The following is a 23584-nucleotide window of genomic DNA, read 5'->3' on the forward strand; positions in this document are numbered from 1 at the left end:
TCAGACCCACGTCCTGCTGTCCTCTTCTCTCCTCTCACTTTTTTCTCCTTTTCTCTTTTCCTTCTAATTCTCTATTTACCTGCAATCTTCAAATATAGAGTGAACATAGTATGTTTTCTTCCACGTCACTTCAATCTTCTTTCTTATGCTTCCTAAGCACACAATACACATATACATCTGAAGTTTACATGGTCTCAGATCCATTCAAGAGTTGCTGCATTTGGTCATCTTGGATGGAAAGTGGATCTAGATTTGGTACTTTTAACTGGACTAATCAACTTCTGAAACTCCCTCCGAGAATCTTATGAGCGGAGGTTTAAACTTTCGGCCGTTAAAATAGCAACTGCTCATAGGAAGTAACAAATAAGTAGGGGGAGAAATTTAGGTTATTTAATGGACAGTTCAGATTTCGGTTGACTAAATTTAATGGTAGATGCTTAAAAACATTCTGCCAAAGGCATTCTCATGGCCATCTAACTACCACCTTCCCTTAATATAAAGTAAACTTTGGTCAGGGAGGTGAACAAGTTTACCATTCCCTCAGGTTTGTTACAGCCCCTAGACATACCTGAGTGGAAGTGGGACTGTGGGAGCATATTACCATGGACTTTGTTACCTCCTTACCAAGAACTCTACAAGGTTATTGTTAAATTGCATTGTGTCGGGTCATAACCCGTACCCAAGTAGAAAGGGTAAGGCGGTGGAAATAAAACCTATAAATTGTGGATCATTGTAAAACCCTAAAATTAATTAAAACAAAAGTAGCCTCCTTTCTCCCATGGACGTAGGCCTCTGGCCGAACCACGTTATCTCCTCTTGTTCTTCCTAAATCTCACATCTTTTTCCTTGATTATACAATTAACATGGTATCAGAGCAATAAAGTGTTTTCTATGGTTCTTCAAGAAAAGCGACAACGCGAATTGCGGATTACTCATTCTGTACCTACTCATCCCGATGACACTGCCCTTGCCGCTACTCGCAATAATTCTAGCCGTGCAAGTCGTTCTTCTGGCACTCATCGATCAAGACCTAAGTGTGATCATTGTGGACGTGAAGGGCACTTGAAGGCTCGTTGTTATAAACTTCATGGTTTTCCTCCTAAAGTGCCAGATTCAGGTTCCTCTTCATCCAGTGTTGCAACTTCTACAGTGGCTCCTAGCTCTAGCCCATCTCTCACAGCTGAGCAATACCAACAGTTTATGCAATTTGTCAATACTGGAAGACCTCAACCTTCTGCTAATCTATCTAGTGAGTCTATTTGTTGTTCCTCAATTTCTTCATCTCATTGGATCATTGATACAGGTGCCACCAATCATATAACCCACTCTTTGCATCTTTTAAATAATGTTTTACCCTATGCTCATTCTAAACCTATTCGTCTACCCAATGGTACATCTGTCCCAGTGACTCACAAAGGGACTGCTCACTTATCTTCTTCTATTCACCTTCATGAAGTGCTTTATGTTCCTGATTTTCATTATAATTTATTGTCTATTAGTCAACTCACCAAATCTATACATTGTGTTGTTATTTTCTTTCCTGATTATTGTGTTTTTCAGGACCTCACCACGAAACGGGTGATTGGGATTGGTGAAAAGCATGCTGGTCTCTACTTTTATTGTGCTCATGGTCGTTTTGCTTCCTTTGTTTCCCACACTTACATAATTTTGACATGTGGCATTGGAGCTTAGGGCATCCGTCTCATTTTCCTCACAATTTTTTATCTCAAAGTGTTTCTGATGTTACCATTTCACCTCGACATTGTGATATTTGTCCTCTTGCTAAACAATCACGTTTACCTTTTCCAGTGCATGTTGAACGGAGCAATTGTCCTTTTTCTCTTTTACATTGTGACATATGGGGTAATTTTTCTATTGCTTCATTTTCTGGTGCTCATTACTTTCTTACCATTGTTGATGATTATTATCGTTGTACTTGGGTTTTTCTTATGCGTCACAAGTCTGAAACTCAATGTCTTCTTAAAAATTTCATTGCCATGATAAAAACACAATTTAATTGCCTTGTCAAGAAATTTCGTAGTGATAATGGTCTTGAGTTTCTCTCTCTCTCTCTTCTTACTTTAATGAGTTGGGCATAATTCATGAACGTAGTTGTGTTGCTACTCCTCAACAAAATGGAGTTGCTGAACATAAACATCGACATATCCTTGAGGTTGCTCGAGCTTTACGTTTTCAAGCACATCTACCTTTAAGTTTTTGGGGGGAATGTGTTCAAACTGTAGTTTATCTCATTAATCGTCTCCCTACCCCCTTGTTAAAGGAGAAAACCCCAAATGAGCTTGTGACTGGTGTTTCACCTAAGTATTCTCATCTTTGTGTTTTTGGTTGTTTATGTTATGCTAAAGAATTTAACTCCTCATCAATCTAAGTTTTCTCCACATGCTATTCCAGCCATTTTTGTTGGGTATCCATATGGGCAAAAGGCATATCGTATTTATAACCCTGTCACTCGTAAGATATTCACTAGAAGGGATGTCATATTTCATGAGACGATATTTCCATACCAGTATGCTTCCTTCCCTCAATCCGTTCCTTCTCCCCACACCTCTTCTCCACTGTCCTTCCTTGTCCTGCAATTGATGATCCAGTATCCCCTCCTCCTCCTACCCCACCCCCCTCTTTGCTAGAATCACACTCTGATGATCCTAGTGTCCCTCTTCGTCGTAGTACTCGTCTTACTCGCCCTCCTCCTTACCTCCACGACTATCAGTGCAATGTTGCTTCTCCTCCTTCTTGCCCTTATCCTCTTAATAATTACCTTTCGTATTCGGCTTTTTCCCCTACTCACCGTGCTTCCTTTCTAGTATTTCTAATGATTCTGAACCTCGTTCCTTTGTTGAGGCTTCCCACAATCCAAAATGGTGTGCTGCAATGGCTGATGAGATTAAGGCTCTTGAGCTAAACCATACTTGGAGCTTGCAACCTCTTCCCCCTAGCAAGGTTGCTATCCAGTGTAAATGGGTATACAAAATTAAATATCGAGCTGATGGTTCTATTGAACGCTACAAAGCTCGCTTGGTTGCCAAAGGCTTTACTCAAATTGAAGGTGTTGACTACCAAGAAACATTTTCCCCTGTTGCAAAATTAGTCAATGTGCGATGCCTCCTTGCTATTGCTTCAATTAAAGGTTGGCCTCTTTATCAAATGGATGTTAACAATGCTTTTCTTCAGGGTGATCTAGATGAGGAAGTTTACATGTCTTTGCCACCTAGTTTTCCCAAACGGGAGAGAATAATCTGGTTTGTTGTCTTCACAAGTCCATATATGGTTTAAAACAAGCTTCTCGCAATTGGTTTTCCAAGTTCACTTCTGCTCTACAACTTGCTGGATTCAAACAATCATTAGCTGATTATTCTTTGTTTGTATCTTCCAGTGGGTCTAGCATCACTATTGTTTTGGTTTATGTAGACGATATAATTATTACTGGAAACGATCAAGTTGCCATCAATGCTTTGAAATTGTTTCTTCATAGTCGCTTTCATATCAAAGACTTGGGCACTCTCAAATTCTTTCTTGGCATTGAGGTTGCTCGGTCAACTAAAGGTATCTTCCTTTCTCAAAGGAAATATACCTTGGAGATGCTTAATGATGCAGGTCTACTTGGATCCAAACCCATCAATTGTCCTACGGAGCTAAACATAAAATTGAACAGTGAAGATGGCGAACTTCTTGCTACTCCAACAGAATATAGAAGACTTGTTGGAAGATTGATTTATCTCACAGTCACTAGACCTGATATTGTCTATGCTATGCAATTTCTCAGTCAATTTATGGAGAAACCTAGAAAACCTCACTTGGATGCTGCATTTCAGATTTTACGCTATCTAAAATCTTGTCCAGGGAAAGGTATTTTGTTATCTTCTACTAGCGACCTACATATCAATGCCTATTGTGACTCAGATTGAGCAAGTTGTGCCACCTCTCGTTGTTTTACTACTGGCTATTGTGTTTTCATTGGATCAAGTCCTATCTCTTGGAAGAGTAAAAAGCAGTCAACTGTTTCCCGATCTTCTGCTGAAGCGGAATATAGATCCATGGCCACGACAACTTGTGAATTGACTTGGCTACACTATTTACTTAAGGATTTAGAAGTTTTGCATCCAGAACCTATGAACCTATTTTGTCACAATAAAGCGGCTATACACATTGCTGCAAATCCAATCTTCCATGAGCGAACAAAGCATATTGAGATCGATTGTCATGTGATTCGTGAAAAACTTCAGGCTCGGCAAATTCAAACAATTTATGTTTCTTCAAAGCATCAAGTGCCAGATATTTTTACTAAAGCTTTAAGTCAAGAACAATATCATTTTCTTCTTAGCAAGTTGGGCATTCATGATGTCCATGCTCCAACTTAAGGGGGAGTGTTAAATTGTATTGGGTCGGGTCATAACCCGTACCCAGGTAGAGAGGGTAAGGCGGTGGAAATAAACCCTATAAATTGTGGATCATTGTAAAACCCTAAAATTAATGAAAACTAAAGTAGCCTCCTTTCTCCCGTGGACGTAGGCCTCTGGCCGAACCACGTTATCTCCTCTTGTTCTTCCTAAATCTCACATCTTTTTCCTTGATTATACAATTAACAATTATAATGCAATTTGGGTAATTGTGGATAGACTAACAAAGTCATCCCATTTTCTACCCATCCAGATTGATTTCTCCCTAGACAAGCTGGCTAAACTATATGTGAAGGAAATTGTGAGGTTACATGGAGTACCCAATTCTATTGTGTCAGATCGTGATCCTAGATTTACTTCCGGATTTTGGAAAAGTTTCCAGAAGGTGTTGGGCACTCAATTGAACTTCAGCACAGCTTTCCATCCTCAAACTGATGGACAATCTGAAAGGGCTATTCAGATATTGGAAGATATGCTTAGGGCTTGTGTGATTGACTTCAAGGGTAGCTGAAGTGATCACTTATATTTAGTGGAGTTTGCCTATAACAACAGCTATCAGTCCACTATCGGGATGGTGCCCTATGAAGCATTGTATGGAAGGAAGTGTAGGTCTCCAATATGTTGGAGTGAAATTGGTGAGAAGCAAGTATTGAGACCAGACCTAGTATAACAAACTTGTGAGAAGATAAAGGTAATACAAAAGAGAATGAAAACTGCTTAAAGTAAATAGAAAAATTATGCAGATGTGAGGAGGAAGCCCTTGGAATTTGAGATAGGCGATAAAGTTTTCCTGAAGATAGCACCAATGAAGGGTGTGGTGAGATTTGGCAAAACCATTTGAGATTCTAGAAAGAATTGGAGCAGTAGCATATAGACTTGCCCTACCTCCAGATTTGTCCAGTATATATGTGTGTTTCATGTATCGATGTCGAAGAAGTATGTGGCAGACTCTGCTCATGTGGTACAATATGAACCATTGGAGTTGAAAGAAGATCTTTCCTATGAAGACCAATTGAGATACTACAACGGAAGGAAAAGAAATTGAGAAACAAGGCGGTACCACTAGTGAAAGTGTTGTGGAACAATCACTCGGGTCAAGAAGCCTCATGGGAGCTTGAATCTAATATAAAGACTCGATATCCCCAACTTTTCAATTGATCAGGTACGCAAATTTCAAAGACGAAATTTATTTGAAGGAGGGGAGGATGTGATGCCCCGCATCTTTTTATATTATTATTTTAATATTGTGTGTGAATGTGTCAGTCTTTAAGATTATTAAAGGATCCTCATGGTTGGTTTGATGGTTTAATTAAATGATTTGAGTGCAATTAAAGAATAACTTAAATAAAACTATATTTCAATTGATATTTTGGTCAAGGTCAGACATTGCTTGTGGGTCCCACAACGGTATAATTAGACTGAACTGAAAACGAGGAAATGATCAGCATAATTTTCTGAACCCGGAGGCAATAATATTTGCACCTCAAAGTGGGCCCCACGTAAGATAATAGAGCGGGCCCACAAGCCCATAAAGACGCCCACACTATTTAATAAAATATATGTGTATATATCATATTATATTATGTATAAAAGTAAATTTTATATATATATATATTATATCATATATATATACACGTAAAGGAATTAAGGAAAGAGAGGAGGGAGGAGACACCTCCCACCTACGTGGTGACTCCATATATGAAATAAATTTGAGATGGCATTTGATAAGAGAAAGAGAAGGAGGAGGTGGCATGTTTTTAGAAGAAATAATATCATGCAAATACCTAAGGTGATATGCGTGGGACAGAAGTGAGTGGAGAAGTATTAAAAGAGATGAGAAGTGGAAAGAGTGTTAAATGGAATGGTTTCTACGTGTAACTGAAGATAACAGAGAGACAGAGAGAAGAAGTGGGGAAATAACATGGGGAAAGAGAAGAAAGTGAAGGAGAAGAGAAACGTGCAGAAAGATAAAAGAGAAGTATAGAAAGAGAAAAACCAGAGAGAGAGCATAAAAGGGCAGCCATTAAAGGCCTTGAGGAGAGAGAGAAGGGAAAAAGAGGAATATCCATGCGGTTGTAGAAACAGTTAAAAGGTATTTTAAGGAGGATAGAGAAGAGAAAAGAGGAGTAAGAGGAGAGATTAAGAGAGAGAATGTGTATCATTGATTGTGTTTGATTGTGCTTGTACGTGCAACAAGAAGATAGAAACAGAAGAAGAAGGTTAAGAAGAGAAGAGAGAGAATGAGTGGAGAGAGGAGTGGAGAGAGAAGAAGAGGAATTAAAAGAGAAGCCATTAAAGGCCTTAGCAGAGAAAGCCTAGAGGAGAGAGAAGGAGTGGGCAAGAGAGGAGAGAGAGGAAGAAGTGGAGAGAGAAGAGAAAGGCAAAAGAGGAGAGAGGAAAACTGTGGGGAGGAGAGAGAAAGAAAAGAGGAGAGGGAAAATAAATAAAAAGTGGAAAATCTCATGTTGGTTCTCTCGTAATCAAAATAGCCGTTAATTGTTCGAGATACAAGAGGGAGAGCGGATTTTAACCAAACTAGTATCAAACACGCACATGGAACAGGAACAGGTAAGTGATATTGATCAACCTATGTATGTTAAGTGGGTGATTCCCTTTAGTAGACATGTAGCATTTACATTATAACATGAAATCTATTTTGTTTATTTGTTGATGCAATTTATGGAAAGTGCATGATATATGTCTTTGTGTATTGAACAAAAAATGCATGGGATTGGATGACAGATTAATGACTTGATTGAACTGTTTGAATTGGAATGTTGGTAGTATTCTTGAACTGTTAATCATGAATTTGAAATGATGCTTATGCATGTTAAATGTAAATTATCATGCTCTCATGTTTAAATGATTGGATTGTATGACTGGGTGTCTAGCTTTATTCAGATGAGACTAAATGATGATTGAAACGAAAAATGTACATCGAAATGGACAGAGCATGGTAATGCAATACTGAAATTGAATGTAAAAAGAATAAAATGTTAATGGCTTCTGTAAGTCCTGGTACTTAACGTACCCAAATGGGAGGGCATGAAGCAGCTTCTGTAAGTCCTGGTACTTAGTATACCCAAATGGGAGGGCATGAAATAAGAGTGAAAAGTGGAAAGATAGAAAGGAAACAATAAAAATAAAGAAAGAAAGAAAATGTAATGGCTTCTGTAAGTCCTGGTACTTATGTACCCAAATGGGAGGGCATGAAGAGAGACTGAAAGTGGAAAGATTTACTAAACTAATGATGGCCTTCTGTAGAGAACACCTAACCTTTTGCCTAAAGACTAAAGAGAATCTCTTCATGAGAACCTCTAAGACTGAGACTGAGACTAATGCCACTTGTGTGGTTTATACTGATGGTGCTCTCTCTACAGGTAGCGCTTAGGTCTGGTTTAACAATGAAAAAGGAAAAGGAAAAGGAAATTGGAATACATGATGTTATATGACAGTGATGTGATGTTTGATACAGGATGAATTGCCTGACTTACTTACATGGTTGTCTATATTGCTTACTGGGCCGCAAAGCTCACTATTGAAAATGTTGACATGTCCTCAAATACGTGATAAGGGCAAGGGTGCTGCCACCTAACAGTACCTTTAAAGTTGAAGATGGAAACCCTTTTCTTTTGTTGCAACTGATGTTGGTTTAACTAAACTGTGAATGTATATATTTCTTTGAGACTATATGTACTTTACTAGACATTGTTGAAAGGTCAAATGTAAACATAACAGGACTTTAGACTATGTACATATGTTTATGAGTCAAACTGTCAAACAAGTTGTTTGTTTGTTCTTAAGAATGTTTAGTTTAGCATTTTGTTTTAGTAGTTATAAACAGGTTGATAAAGGAAGGAACTGTCACATGCCTTTGGGCTTGCTTCCCCCTAGATTAAACCTAGGGATAGGTCATATAGTTGGGCCACTTGTGGTGCAAAACAGTGGCACTACAAAGATACATGAAATTAGTTTAATCTTGGTCCACTTTTAAGTGATTAAGTAGTCATATGACTAAATTTATTCGGCTACTTGTTAGTCCTTTAATTTGAGTCAAGTTAGATTTAAAGAGTTTGTCAAATAATGCAAGCCTGGGATGGTCTGCTATGGTGGGTTCTAAGGGAAGGGGAATTAGAAGAATAGGAAGAGAGAAATTGCATAAGAGGAGGAAGAGGGAAGAGAGTGCTCACACACACACCCGCCACACAAGGTCTCACAAACATAACTCAATCCATTCTATTCAATCTGTGTCTACAATTGGTTTTCAGCATTGGCTGTAAGGGTCTCTGTCATGAGAAGAGGAATTCGATGCTTAAAATTTCAAAGTTGAATAAGGTTGGTGTTTAAGATCTCCGAACTTGTCGGTGGTTCAAATCCCCAGATAAAGGAGAAGAAGAATCCCATTTGTCTTCAACATTGATAAGCATGCATTTATCATTATTTATTGGGTAATTTTCATCTGGACCCCCTGAGGTTTGATCTCTGTCATTTTTAGTCCAAAGAAATGAATACTTTGCATCTGCCTCCCCTGAGGTATCCAATAAAGTTAATTAAGGACAAATTGTGATTTTTATGACCAAAATACCCTTGTATCTATTATACCATAAGATTTGCATCATATCTTCACAATTAAATCCAACGGTGAGAATAAAAAAAAGTATTTGCATCTTATAAATTTATGAATTATTAAATCTTTGAATAAAAAAATATTTTAAATTTTACATTTTAACGATTTAAACTTTCCTAAATTTTCTTCCCAATTCTTAGATCTTCTTCCTCTTCTTTGATCTCTGTTTCTCTCTATTGCCATAGCCTACAGATCTTTAAACCCTAAATGTTTCAGCTTCAACCAATCACCTAGCAGGAGAAATGACAACACCGCCATGAAAACATCCCAGCTTCATCATCATCATTATCAGAACACTAGGGACATGCGTGGTTCCGGCAGTGCTTCTACTAGACGACGCTTACCGGATCCGGCGGAGGGTTTTGGGAGGCAACGCGTCAGTGTTTAGGGCCAAGTCCATTGTCGAAGGTCGTGAGATCACCCAGTCGGATTCCTGCTTTGAGTCCGGAAAATGTAAGGAAACCAGGGGAATCGAAGGTGGATGAAGGGAATTGCAATTGGCCCACGAACGAGTCTCTGGAGAACCCACTTGTCTCCTTTGGAATGCTTTATCTTTCTGCAGAGAAATATCAAAAAAGGAAAATGGGATTGCCCAGATTAACAGTTAATGATGTTAGATCGTTTCCTTCTTTACTTTGTTTATAAAACATTTTCATTTATTTGTGAATCTTGATATCAATGGGATTCAAAGTAGAAGAAATAGTTGCAAGTATGGTTAATTTGTCGGCGAGGATTGATGCTTACTCTGCGCCTAAATGTCTCCGCAATTCAGGCGGAACGATTCTTCACGAAGTTCATTGAGAAAGAGGTGAGCCGATGTGCAAATCCGATTAGACCTAGGGTTTCTGTTGGTGTATTGGTTTCCGTAGAGTTTTTTTCTTTCTCCCATTTAGGGTTTAAAGATCTGTTGGCCATGGCAGAAACAGAGATGAAGATGTAACGATTGGGAAGAAAATTTAAGAAACTTTAAATCGTTAAAATGTAAAATTTAAAATATTTTTTTATTCAAAGATTTAATAATTCATAAATTTATAAGATGCAAATACTTTTTTTAATTCTCACCGTTGGATTTAATTGTGAAGATATGATGCAATCTTACGGTATAATAGATACAAGGGTATTTTGGTCATAAAAATCACAATTTGTCCTTAATTAACATTATTGGATACCTCAAGGGAGGCAGATGCAAAGTATTCATTTCTTTGGACTAAAAATGACAGAGATCAAACCTCAGGGGGTCCATATGAAAATTACCCTTATTTATTTGATTTAATTTCCCATACTTAGTTAATTAAAAGAGAGCTAATTGATTATTTTTGTGTATTTTTCAGGAAAAATGTGATTTTGGTTATTAGAGACAATGTGGAGCAAAGTTGGTAAATATATTAGATATTGGTGGATTTTAAATCATGGCATTCAATCTTACTGCCCAAGAAATCATGAAAAGTGAGATCTTAGCCAAATTGGAAACAGGTGGAGGCCTAAGGAACAAAATTAGTAATAAATCTGAAAATTGTGTAAACAGACCCCCCTTCAGTATTTTGGGCATATCTCTCTCGTATGAGCTTGGATTGCTGTGATTCAAGATGTTATGGAACGATATTGAAAATATCTACAACTTTCCAGTTTTGAGTTTTTCCAAAATCCAAACGAATAAAGGTCGAATTGAAGGGTAAAGAGGGGTGATTCATTGTGTGCGGGGACATAAAAGAGAAGCCAGCCACAGAGAATAGGAGAAGACAGCGAATGCGGATCTTGGCTCTCATCTATCTTATTGCTCAAGAAGAAGACCACATCTCTCTCTCTCTCTCTCTCTCTCTCTCTCTCTCTCTCTCTCTCTCTCTCTCTCTCTCTCTCTCTCTCTCTCTCATCTTTATTTGTCTTATGAACTTTGTAATAATGAGTAACTAGTTCCTTTTCTTTGGGATGTAGATGAACCATGCTTATTTCATTAATTTGATTGTTCTATATCTTCTAGTTGATTGTGTTTGAGTCTGGCCAAAGATGTTCTATAGCTCAACAAACTAAGCGTGCCAAGCTTCAACGAAGGACGATAGTCTTGCGAAGATAGGGCATATCTAGGAAAGACCATCCTTTGCTTTGAAGTGTAGAGTTATATCGGTTAGGGAAAAGCATTGGGATTCGAAATCCCAAAGATCCTCACGTATTCATAGTTAAAGTTTTTCCATTGATTAATAGATTTTATTTAAATTTAGTTTTGTTGAATTCAATCTTAGTAATTTAGCCTTTTAGTTCCCCATAGTTCAACCCTGTACTTTTTGCTAGCTAGATTAGTATAAGATTTTATTTTTGATTGGTTAGCGACATGATCAAACATTCCATCTCCAATTCAAGCTTGAGGTATCAACCTCTCCCTCATCCATATCATTTTCCTTTTTTTTACCCTTAATTTTTGGATTCCCTTGGACACTAAAATCTTCAACTCAGGTCTATGCCAATCTAACCATGGGAACTTACTCAAACTTGGAGGAACCCTTCCTCCCTAATAGGCCAAATTCCAAACCTTCCGCAACCCCCCCCCAAAAAAAAACCTAAAAAACAAAAATACAAAAAATTAAAAAGAAAAGAAGAAGAAAAAACAGACCTTCTTTTAAGTCCTCTAAAGTCTAAACCAATTAACCAAAGGAGTCTTACTAGGATTCAAACTCCTACCATCTACCAAATTTAGGAGACTCAAACCAGCCATCGCATTCAGCCAATTTTCACATAATATCATCCTTAGGAGTTGCAAACCAATCCCTCAAACTTTAATTTAAATCCGACCCCGACCCTAGAAATACCAAAGTAATCCCACACCCCAAAAGAAAAAAAACCAAACAGCCTAGTTCCAATGGGCTAATTGATTACCTGGAAACACTGCTTTGTTAGGACAATCACCAATTATGGCTGCATCAAACAGCTTTCAAGAAGACATTTCCTACACCCAAAAGCTCCACAAGGCTCCCTCGTCCAGGTATGTGGCAGTCCACACCCCATCCCCCTTATCCAATCACCCTTTTTTTTCCCTTGAATTTTTGACTTCCAAAGACACCCAAAATTCAAGGTCAACGCATACCAGTCTAACCATCAGATCTGTCCCAAACTTTAGGCACATCATCCCCTTAACCCTAGTGACTTAGACCTTAGTTTGACCCCATTCTGACCATCCAAATCCATAGGTATCAATATTTTTAAAATTTTTGTACCTGAAAACCCCCCAAAACAAGGAAATCCATATCGTCCAATTTAGCCATCCAGACCCTACCAAACTTGGAGTATACATTTCTCCATATTACCTTCAACTCCCCCATGTTTCAGCCCATCCTCACGTTGTCACACCTATACACCTCAGCTCCCTATCTCAAGGAATTTATCCCCTACCTCCCATACGCCAAGTATCCTTAACACTGTTTGTCATCTAACCCTTCTCCCTAAAAACAAACTTAACAATCCTATGTGTGATTACTAAGACCACCTCCATTAGTAGTAACAAAAAATATCAACAATTAAACTTAAAAGTGCTATCATATGAAATTAGTAGCTAAGATGAGGATATAATGATGGATTTGTGGCAAAAATAGGAAGGACAAAGGCAAGAATTTAGAGATGAGTTCCTAAGCTATGGCATAACCATGTTCAACGTAGGCCTCGGGATGTCCCAACATGGAGGAGCGTGGAAATTGGAAAGACCTGCATAGCTTAGGCCTCAGATCATGTACGGCTAAGAATAGAGCTAATGGAAGAGCAAAGATTCATGTGGATCACCCCATCTAGTTGGGACCTGGGATAAGGCAATGTTGTTGCTGAAGTCCAAGTACTAGATCCTCATCTCTTGCTTACTTAAGCAACAGGCATATTGTTGAAACTTGGGGTCCTGATATTTCTTTTTGGTCCTTAGCCCACCCTTTGAATGGTTGGCAGCTTGTGTAGCTCCTCCCCACCCCCTATCTTTACCCTTCCCCAGTGTGCTTCTCCACCCAACATACCCTCGCCCTATAAAAAAAGTAAAAATAATAAAATAAAATAAAATAAAGGAAAAAAATTTATCCTTTTCCCAATTCAGGAATTTTGGTGATGATGTAAAAGCACAGAATAAATGACATTGAATTAAAAAAACTAGAAGTTAATAAAGATGCATGAGAATATAGGACATGTTTGATGACTCACCAAGTGTTTCTACTTAGAGAAACACCAAAAACAGTTCTAAATGTTTCTGGAAGCAAAAGATTTTTTTTAGGCGTTTAATAAAACTTGCTTCAGAAGCAGAGATAATACCCATAGGCGTTTGATAAAATCTGCTTCTTGAAACAAATATGGAAATTGTAATAAAATTTATAAAAATTTGCCATTGTTATGTTTAAATGGCCAAATTCCATAAATAACTCTTCTAAAACTATTTCACTTAAAGCCAATCGAGAAACAGATCCAACAACAAATAGTTGTTGCATTGAACGTGTCTCTCGAAGCAAAAATTTCCATAATTTTCAACTTATGTTGCAAAATCGTGCAAAACAAAACGGTTTTCTCGAACGGTTTTCAGCCAATTTTTCTGTTTCTCGAAGCAAGAAACACCAAAAATGTTTTTCTGTGGTTATCAAACGTTTCCATAGTTTTTCAATGTAAATCAGGTAATTAATATACCTCTACATGCCCAGCATGAAAAAGATCAAAAGCCCCATCTATGTAAATTATACGTGCATCAGGTCCCGGTCCCTGCAACAATAAACATGAAACATATGATAATATATAACAAAGAAAAATTGTTGGGATCATTATTCAGATTCTGACATAATCTTACTGACTCAAGAACAATGTTGTATTAATGTAACAAGAGAATCTTGTAGTGACCACAAGGGGAGCATAATATCAATTCACATACGTAACAATGAAGCTCTCAATATCAACATAAAAGGCAGGGTGTTGAAAGAGGATAGATTTATCTCTTTATTGGGACCAGCAAAAGCAAAAGATGGCACTGCTATCATTCAAGGACAAAATTACATCTGAACACCAACAATTCCCAAAATGCTATATATTAATGGGGTATTCTGATCACCTAAGGAGTAAAGGTTAAAAAACCTCATGTAGCATTCAAAATCTCGTCTCGTGACTCTCATCTCAATGTCTCGACAAGGTTGAGAAAACCAAGATCATCGAAATCTCAAAACAAAAAACTGAGATTATTGAAATCTCAAAGAAACATGATACAACGATGTACCATCTTTTGTTGGGTTTTAGGTGGTTTTTGGGTTTAATTTTTTGTGTACGGCCTAATTTGAGGGCAATAAACAGAATGACAACGTTATTTTCTCTAAACCTAACATAAATTGGTCCACTTGATTCGTTCATGCGTGGTAGTATGCAGATGAAACTGTGTATTGTCACAAATTCACACATGGATACACAAAAAGCATTGGAATTTCATTAAAATGCAAGAACAAATCCCAAGAAGTAGTCAAATCTCAATTATAGCAACAATATTCTGGACTTATTGGAAACCCATATTAGATTAGAATCTCCTTACCTAAGTGAATTACAGCCACTAATAAAGACTAATTCCAAAAAAAAACAAACTCCTAAAAGATAGGAACTCTTTTTGTAAAGAGTCTAATACAACTGAACTAATGAAACCAACTCAATCATAAATCAAATAAGAAAAAATTTAAATGGAGTGGACTCTACTAATAAAGCTAGAATTCTAAATTAAATTCCAGCAGTGAAATAGGACCTAAAAGGCCCAAAATATCCCTGTACTAGGGTTCAGCCAGCTTGCTTGGGTGGGCCCCAAGGTTTCAGCCAGGGGGAACAATAGGTGTTCACATCATCACTTCTCCACACTGTAGAATTTAAACGCCTCTTTTGAATGTGGTCGTGCCACCTCAATTGACCTTCTCATAGCTTATCATTTATCAGAGCTACTCCAAAACCAGCTCTAATAAAATCATCCCTTACCTTATTCTTCCTAGTTTTACCACACATCCATCTTAACATCCTCATTTCTGTCACATTGAGATTATCTATATGATGCTTCTTAACAGCCCAACACTTTGCGCCATATACAGTAGCTCGTCGTATGACAGCCCTACATTTTTTTCCTTTGAGATCTAAAAGAGTACGTTGATCACACAAAATCCCACATGCACCTCTCTAATTCACCCCCCCCTTAATTCTTAGGAAACACCATCCTCTATATCACCTTATTTACTTATAATTGAGCCCAGGTACCTAAAATAACTGCTTTACCGAACCTCCTACTCACCAAGTTTCACCACCTCGTCATCTGTCCAATTGTGACCAAGGTTACACTCTAGATTTCCATTATTTGTTCTACTTAGCTAAAAAACCTTTTGATTTAGAAAATGTTTCAAAGTTTAAAAAATTATTCCATACACAGCATACCAAAACTATTTTTTATCAACAATGGATTTGACTGATGTCTTTTTATAAGGCCAAAAAAATGAAAGCTTATACCAAAAACACCTAATTATTTCATTTTCACCTTTCATTTATTAGGAAACCATAAAAGGGAAAGCAACCTTGGAACAATTTTGCCTCGGTTATATAGAATATCAGTGAATTTCTTTTACCTTGAGTCCTCGGAATCAGAACAAATTGATCATAAGTGAGTACCTTTCCATTTGAGAACTGAACAATCCTACGAGAAGTTGGTAGGAAATGAGATATTCGAGTCCCACCAGATCCACCATCTTCAAATTTTTGGCTGTGTCCGTGGCTGAATTGCCTTTGCAAGGAAGAATGATTATGGCTATCATTAACTGATCTTTCTCTCACACAAAGAAGCATACGACCTGTTCAAATTGAATTTTCAAAAAATTACAACTTGGTACCAAGTAAGGCTAACAAACTTCAAATCTAACTACAATGATCAAGGCAAGTCTCTTCAAATTTTAAGAGACCAAGAGATTTTCTAACTCGACTTCAGAAACTCCAAAATGTAAAAGCAGAGCTGAAATTATATGATACTCTAAGATTAGCAGCTCCTTGTTCTAAATATTTTCTTCAAATAATTTTATCAGTCCTAGTACCTCAAAATCAGCATCTAAGAAAACCCCAATGCCCAGTCTAATATTCCTCTTTAAAGCATGAACAAAATAAATATGCAAGCAAGCAGGACAGGATTGATACCAACAATGTCAGTGCTGGAGACTCCTTCAGTACGCTTAATCTGCTTATAGCGACCAGCTTTCTTGGCAAGAGCATAGGCATCGGTACCATCAGGAAGAAGGCAAGGATCATCCCCATGAATAATATAATCTATGTTGTATTCATTAAAAAGCTTGTTCATGAAATCCTCAGTGATGGCATAAGGTGCATCTGGAATGACCTCATCCACCCATTTCACAGCACTTACTATAATCATCCTATGAAGAAAGCCAAGTGAAAAATAAAGAAAGAACTTGTTTTAGAAAATTAGAAAGCTTGCATTGAAAAAAACATTTAAAAAAGCAAAACCAAAATCTCCAAATGCACATTTTGCAAACTGTGTTAACTACACTATATACTAGTTCAACTCTTATTATTGCTTAACTGAGCAGTCAAAAAAGCTTTTCCTATAAGTAACCTATCTCCACCAGAAGGCCATCCCGACTAGGATAGATGAGCTATCCTTCACACCATCACAATAAGCAATGTATCAAATTCCACAGCCTACTGTGTATTAGACTGCCTCTGCAAGCAAAATGTTCCACAAGGTTCTTTTCTTTTTCAAACTTTTTGAAAGCTTTATCCCACCACATGGCAACAGGAAATTGTTAAGAGGTATGTCTAAAAGGGTACAACAACAACAACAACAAAAACTAAAACAACAAACTCAACCTTATCCCAACTTAATGGGGTTGGCTACATAGATCCAAACAAAAAAAATAGAGAGAACAGAGTTCTACCTAATAAATAAAGAAAACAAAATAAAAACAAGAAAGGACAAATAAAAGATGGGAAAGATAATAGAGAATGACACTAGGAGGAAAGCAGTGCAACCCAGAATGTCAAGATACAGTCAGCTAGATTCATTCAGCCACTTGGAGCTTTGCCCTCCGATAGGCTCTGTCAGAAAATATACTCAGAAATCAGTAAAACACCTAGACTAGGTACGTGTAAAGTGTATTTCTGCGTAATTTCTGCCAATAACCTGTTAATAGTGACATTAAATCATAATTTTTCCTTTTTCACCTTTACCTCCTTAGAGAAGCCTATGTAATATCTAGCAAAGGTTAATGAATTAAATAGGTGAGAGCACAGAGTAATCTCTCACAATAAATTCTCTCTAAGAATTTCTTATTCTTGTTCCTTGGATCTGAGTTCATTGGATCCCTGGAAGCTTCCACTAGCAGCAACCCACCCTTCATATGACCTCCCTTCAATAATCCCCAAACCCAAGTAGCCCTTGGACAACACCAAGTCACCAACTGTCTGGATTGGTCACACTCTGTGAAGCTATCTTCGCAGAGTAGGGGGAAACTTGGAAACATTACCAGTTCCATCCTGGCACAAGATACCTCAAGTGGGAGACCAAGAACTCCATTGTTACTAATCTCATGACATGACTGATTTTCTCCAGGAAATGTGACATAGTAGATTAATGAGAAAAGAGACTGAAGCATATTTGAGGTAGTGTCTCCAAGACATATGATCACATCGGGTGATTCAGTGAAGATTTATTTAATCCTCTAATAGGTCATCACTATGATTCTATGAAACAGAGGTACCTTTTTCAGAAGCACTTCTGACTATGACAACACTGTCATTAATCTTTAGAGGGACCTTTTCAGAAGCACTTCTGACTATCACAACACTGTCATTAATCTTTGGGAGGAAGATATCTGCTACAGCAACCTTTGGTTGACCAATTGTGCAGATATGGTAAAGAAATAGAGTTCAGAAAGGAAGAAAAGGTGTTAGTGGACTAACCCCTGTTTTTGAGCCATCTGGTACTGAAGGTTTTGGATTGTTCTCCTCCTTGGAGTGTTCTCCTCCCTCATCCTTGGATGAACTGTTTAGCTACCTACAAAGTGAGGATACTAGGAGAATGTCCATGGACACTACCTGCCATGTACACTTAGAGAGATCTGACCCCACCACTAGTTCCCACAGAGATTCACAAAGTTCTTTTTCTTTTTTTTCTTCTGGGTTTTCCTTTTTTTTTTTGGTTCGGGGGGGGAAGGTGGTGTGGAAGGTTAATGACAAAACCATGGTGATTGAGAAAGGTTCAAATATGATCATTGTGGAAAGCCACACACACCAAAGACAAAGGTTGGATTTCTTTGTGGCAAGTCCTTGGTACTAGGTAGGTCAGAGTAGGGAAGCTAAAAGAACATGATGTGGCAAGTGAGTAAACCATCTGGTCTAAAGTCCGATTGTGATTCCTTATCTCAAGAGGATATTGCTGCCCTCAGCCAGATGAAGTCACAACTTGGGCATTCTTCTACTATTCATATAGAGTTCCAGTTTGCAACATGCAGGCCTCAATTCCATGCCATCCACTACTCCTTGGTTCACTGGCTCCGGTACAACTAATCACATGACTGGTACGTCTCCATTTCATACTTCTTACTCCATTTTCCCCGGGCACGGACAAAGTTACCTTTGTTGATGGCGCTTTTTAATCCATCTCTAGTTAGGTTAATGTCAAATTCACCTCCTCCATCTTGATTATGTTCTCCATGTTCCTGACTTTGTTGTTAACTTATTATCTGTTAGTCATCTTAAAAAAATCCTTAAAATGTTGTCGCTTCTATCCCCCCCTTCATATAGCCACCGTAAGAATTTGATATGAAGAGTAATTGGCAACGTGAGGAGGAAGGGCTGTATCTTCTAAAACCTAGGAGACTTGTTTTGCCTTTCTGCTCAGTCATATGTGTCTGGCCAGAGGGATAGTGTTCTATGAATTCTCTGAGGCTTTGGCATCAATTTTTGGGCCATCCTTCCTTTGCTATTACGATGACACAATAGCAGCATTTATTTGCTTCTTCCCATGTATTACAATGTAAATCATGTACTTCACTAAACATTGAAGCTTGTCTTTACCCCCATCACAGTAATATATCCACTATTATTTTCCACACTTTTTTTTTTTTTTTTTTTGGGGGGGGGGGGGGGGGGGGGCGGGTAAAGTCACATTGTTCATTTTGATATATGGGGCCTTGTTCCCGTTACTTCTCTGTCTTGATATCATAATTTTGTTTACCCATCAGACTTTGACTTTTTAATGAAACAAAAAGTGACGCTTAAGATGCTTTGAAGAATAAGTATTAGCTGATAACAACTCAATCTAGTATATGCAAGGTTGTCAAGGCAACAAGGTGAACAAAGTGGTTGAAGAACTGCATAAGTGCCTAGGTGGTAATTCAGCGACCAAAGCAGTTGGTGCACATTTTTTAACATAACTATTTTATGTGGCATAAATAGTATACCAAAACTGATAGTTTTACTATTAACTAAACAAATATCACAGAATCATAATTGTGAAAATTTATCATTAAACAAAAAAAAAAACAATAAGTTAATATCATCATAATATAAATATAAAATAGCAATTAGCATCTTAGTGTAATGAAAATGGAAGTTTGGGGAAAATATCTTTTGTTGTATGAGTAAAAAAATATGCATGATGTGGTCTACAATACATACAATCGTTAGCTTGTTGCTCAACTTAAACATTCGGTTTTTTTCCCCTATTTTTTAAGTAAACGAACAATTCTCAAATCCGAAGTAGAATTTAATTTGCCCATCCACTTATTACTACTTTTTTGCTGAGCCGATAAACTAATCGATCACATTGTTCCAAATAATTTCCCATCTAATTATTCCCAAATCTGAAGCGAATAGCTATCATGTTTGTATGTGGTTTGTTTGAATAAAATTTTATGTTTTAACAGAATCTTATCCTAAAAGAAAAGGTTAAGGTATAAAAAATAAAAAGAAGAAGACTGCTCTAGTGCCAAGGTGGGACCATGGCACACAAAGCAACAAAGCGGCTGAAATCTTGCATGTCAAAAAGTGGCTCATCCCCAGGCCGGTCAAAAAACCTCCTAGGCACTCATGTATAGCAGGTTTCAACAGTTCTTTACAAACAATTGAATCCTTCATCAGGCAGCTTGTGCAGATACTCCCTAACAAAATGGTGGCTAAGCAGAAAACCCACCATTTGCTAAAGTCACTAGGAATCTCCTCTTTAGTATGCAAGCCCTAAGATTTCCATTTTTTTTCCTTTACCTGATCACCTCCTCTCTGCCACCTTTCTAATAAATTAGATGCCGACTCCACTCCTTGGATTCCAATCCCTCTCGACACTCAAATGCACCAAGCTCCTACTTATTCTCTTCATCCTAAACTGTTCGGGTGTGTATTCCATATTACAATTGCACTAAGCTTGACCTTAAAGAGCTAAATGTATCTCTTAGCTTCAACCAAATGGTATAAATGCTAACATTGGGAAATACAAAGAAGTGGATGCAATTGATGTTGACGCTAGTGAAACAAATACAAAAGAAGTGATTGTGTACAAAAAGGATAAATGCATTAAGTGAAAGGAAAATAATACATGCTAAGAGATCCCTTCGGATCCATGTCTTGTTCTTCAAACACCTAAGTCAGGTAATGCCTCCACTCCTCCCTCAGAATTAGTTGTCCCCATTGCGACTCAAAAGGAAAAGAGAACTTGTACTAGTCTCATTGCTAATAAGTTGATTTTATGCATATTATTTTAGACGATTAATTTACTATATTTCCATGCGTTTACAATTGTTTTATATCAATTTACCCTAATATGATATGAAAATAAATATGTTGCACCCTTTCCTTTAATTTTATAATTTTGGTAATTTTATATATTTCCTAACAAATTCTAATTAAGATTTATTACTTTTACATGTAGGAAATTATCAACCAAATCTGCAAGGGTATTATTGAGAAATTCTGCAAAGAGAGTCCTAATGGAACCCAACTAGATTTTATTTCACTCCAGAAAAGAAAGTCTTGTTCATCAAGTTACAGTGCACTCTAGAAGCTTCCTCAAGTAAAAAACATAGAGAGAATGAGTCATTGCATGCTTCTATATTTTATTTCCTGTTTGGTACTTGATCAAAGAAGGAAAAAATAGGAAAACGAATCCTATTCAAAGAAGGAAGACAGAAAAATCCCGTTTTTGAGTGTCTCTGTCCAGTTTTGATCAAGCCCTTCATCGAATGGTCATCTAGTGTCCGATTGAGCAGATTTTTTGAGGAGAGCTTCATGATTTCTTGTTCTTCAAATCCAACGGTGGGATTATGCATTGGAGATCTCTAAGTTAGTTCGATTCATACGTCAAAACACTCATTGGTTAAGTCAGATAGGAACTCTGAGTTTAATTAATCTATAAAAGGAGAGCAAACTCCAGGAAGAGAGAAGGACGTTTTTGGGAGCTTTGGAAGAGCATAGAGAACCTTCTTGGAGCTTTGGAGGATCGTAGAGGACGAATTTTGGAGACGTTGGTTGGCTTTGGAGATCTCAAGCTTGGAGTTCTTCATCTTCTTTCAATGTTCTCGAACTCTTCTGGGATGTTTTTAATTTCTAGTATGAACTAATTTGATTTTTCTAGGGATTAGATGTAGCCTATCTTTGAATTTTCACTCTTGAATTCATCAATATAATTTTGAATATTGTTTTCTTTGATTGAGTTTTTAGTTCCATTTTTCATGCTTTTGATTAATTGGCCACTAATCAACTGATTTGTTAATCGTAATGAACTGAGAGGGAATTTATGTGTTTAGTTCATTGGAGTAAAAGCCATGAATTCCATGTAGGATAAAAATATACTTACATGGCTTGTGTAGTTGTTACATGGGAATCCATAGAATTTAATGATTTCTTAGTTGTTTTAACCCTCATAGAAATATAGTGGGTTAGCAATTGAGAGAATTTTTATTGGTACTTGAGAGAAACTAGTAGATAGCGAAGGGAATCTCGACTATCAATCAGAAAATATTTGTCAAATTATAAAGAGGGATAAAAGGGTGGGAATGCTTAGCTATGGTGAAATTTGACCCCTAGGTTTTTAGCTATTAATAAATCTTAATTTCAATTTCAATTTCAATTTTGCATTATAGTCTAGAATAATTATCTTCCTTATTATTTGTTCGAATAAAATTGGTATAATTAATTTGGTACTTAATCTATAGTCCTCGAGGGAACGATCTTTTATCATTATATTACTTGTTACGATAGCGTACACTTGCGTTGTTATTTTTCACAACAATTGCCATGTTTGTCATTCATGTTGGTTTTTCTTATAGGTATTGCCTTTTCTTTTGCCCTTCACTCCTCTTCTATTCCCCAAAAAAAATGTCAATGAGACTATCAGATCCAAAGTGGAAAAACGCCATAACAGAAGAAATCATGACAATAAAGAAGAACGGTAATTGGTTCTTGCTAATCTTCCAAACAAAAGAGTACCAGTTGGATGCAAATGGGTCTATACAATTAAGCACCAATCTGATGGAATCATGGAACTGTGGAAAGAAGAAAGGCTCACTCAGCAACCAAAGGTTTGAGCAAAGTATATTGTATCGACTATCAACAGACATTTGCTTCAATAGCCAAACAAAAATCAATTAGAGTTCTTCTTGTGGCTGCCAACAGAGAATGGCTTCTATATATATTAGATCTAAACAATACTTTCCTCCGTGGTGACTTTGGACGAAGTCTATATGCAGCCCTCACTTGGCATGGGACCATGAGATGAGACATTGTGATGCCTAGATATACTAGTTGACTTTAGCAGGCTCCTGGCTACTTGATCCTGCTTGGGTAATGCTCGAAGATTTTGCAAGGTTAAAATGGCGTTGGGGTTTTCGGGGTCTCCCTCTAGGGTTTGCATGGTCCGACCAATTTAAGACTCACACAGTCTACATAGATGGGGTAAGACAAAGTTGTATCAAGAGTGAAAGAATTCTACTGAACAAAGATAGGTTTCTTGAAAAATCTTAGGCTTTTGGGGTTTTGAATACATGTTCAAAGTTATATCAAGAACCAAGGATCCAAATATTTCCCACACTGCAGTATTTTTAACCCCAAAGTAAGAAAAAAAGGAGGATCTTGGCCCTAGAGAAGCTTATGCAGTAAACTCACAAGTCTGGAAAGTATGGTAAGAAACCAAGTGGGTAATGGTAAGGAAACCTCTTTCTGGTTTGATCCCTGGTTGCCCAATACAAGAAGTGTTATCAAAGAATATCCCAACACTGAGATTTGGACCCCAAATACTACGGTGGCAGAGATGGTAATCAAATTCAAACCAACAGGAAGTATCTTTCCAACTTTAACCTCTCAAATTCCTTATGTCATCACTTGGTACTTAACAATTCTAAAGATATGTGGGTGTCTTCTTTCAGCAAATGGCGAGTTCTCTGCCAAGTTGGCAGAACATGTGCTGATAAAAAACAAATACCCCACAACTTACAGCACTTTCACACCCTAGTGGAAATTTTTCTAGAAACTACCACTCCATCCGAAATTTAAACATTTCTTTTGGCGTCTAGTGAATGCA

The 23584-nt window shown here is 37.4% G+C and overlaps 1 protein-coding gene across 1 annotated transcript in view; it reads right to left on the minus strand.

Moving 5' to 3' along the window:
• Positions 1 to 23584, minus strand: part of PECT1 (phosphorylethanolamine cytidylyltransferase 1) — a 112012-nt gene that overhangs the window by 66260 nt on the left and 22168 nt on the right. Inside the window, exons 2-4 of the mRNA XM_089143746.1 lie at positions 16192 to 16427; positions 15676 to 15854; positions 13687 to 13758 (exon numbers count right to left, since the gene is read on the minus strand). Of these exons, the coding sequence (XP_088999872.1) occupies positions 13687 to 13758; positions 15676 to 15854; positions 16192 to 16427 (487 nt within the window). The remainder of the gene's footprint in view (positions 1 to 13686; positions 13759 to 15675; positions 15855 to 16191; positions 16428 to 23584) is intronic.

The sequence above is a fragment of the Hakea prostrata genome, chromosome 2 (assembly GCF_041222555.1).
Source record: "Hakea prostrata isolate BN-2017 chromosome 2, UWA_Hpros_2, whole genome shotgun sequence".
Lineage (NCBI taxonomy): Eukaryota > Viridiplantae > Streptophyta > Magnoliopsida > Proteales > Proteaceae > Hakea > Hakea prostrata.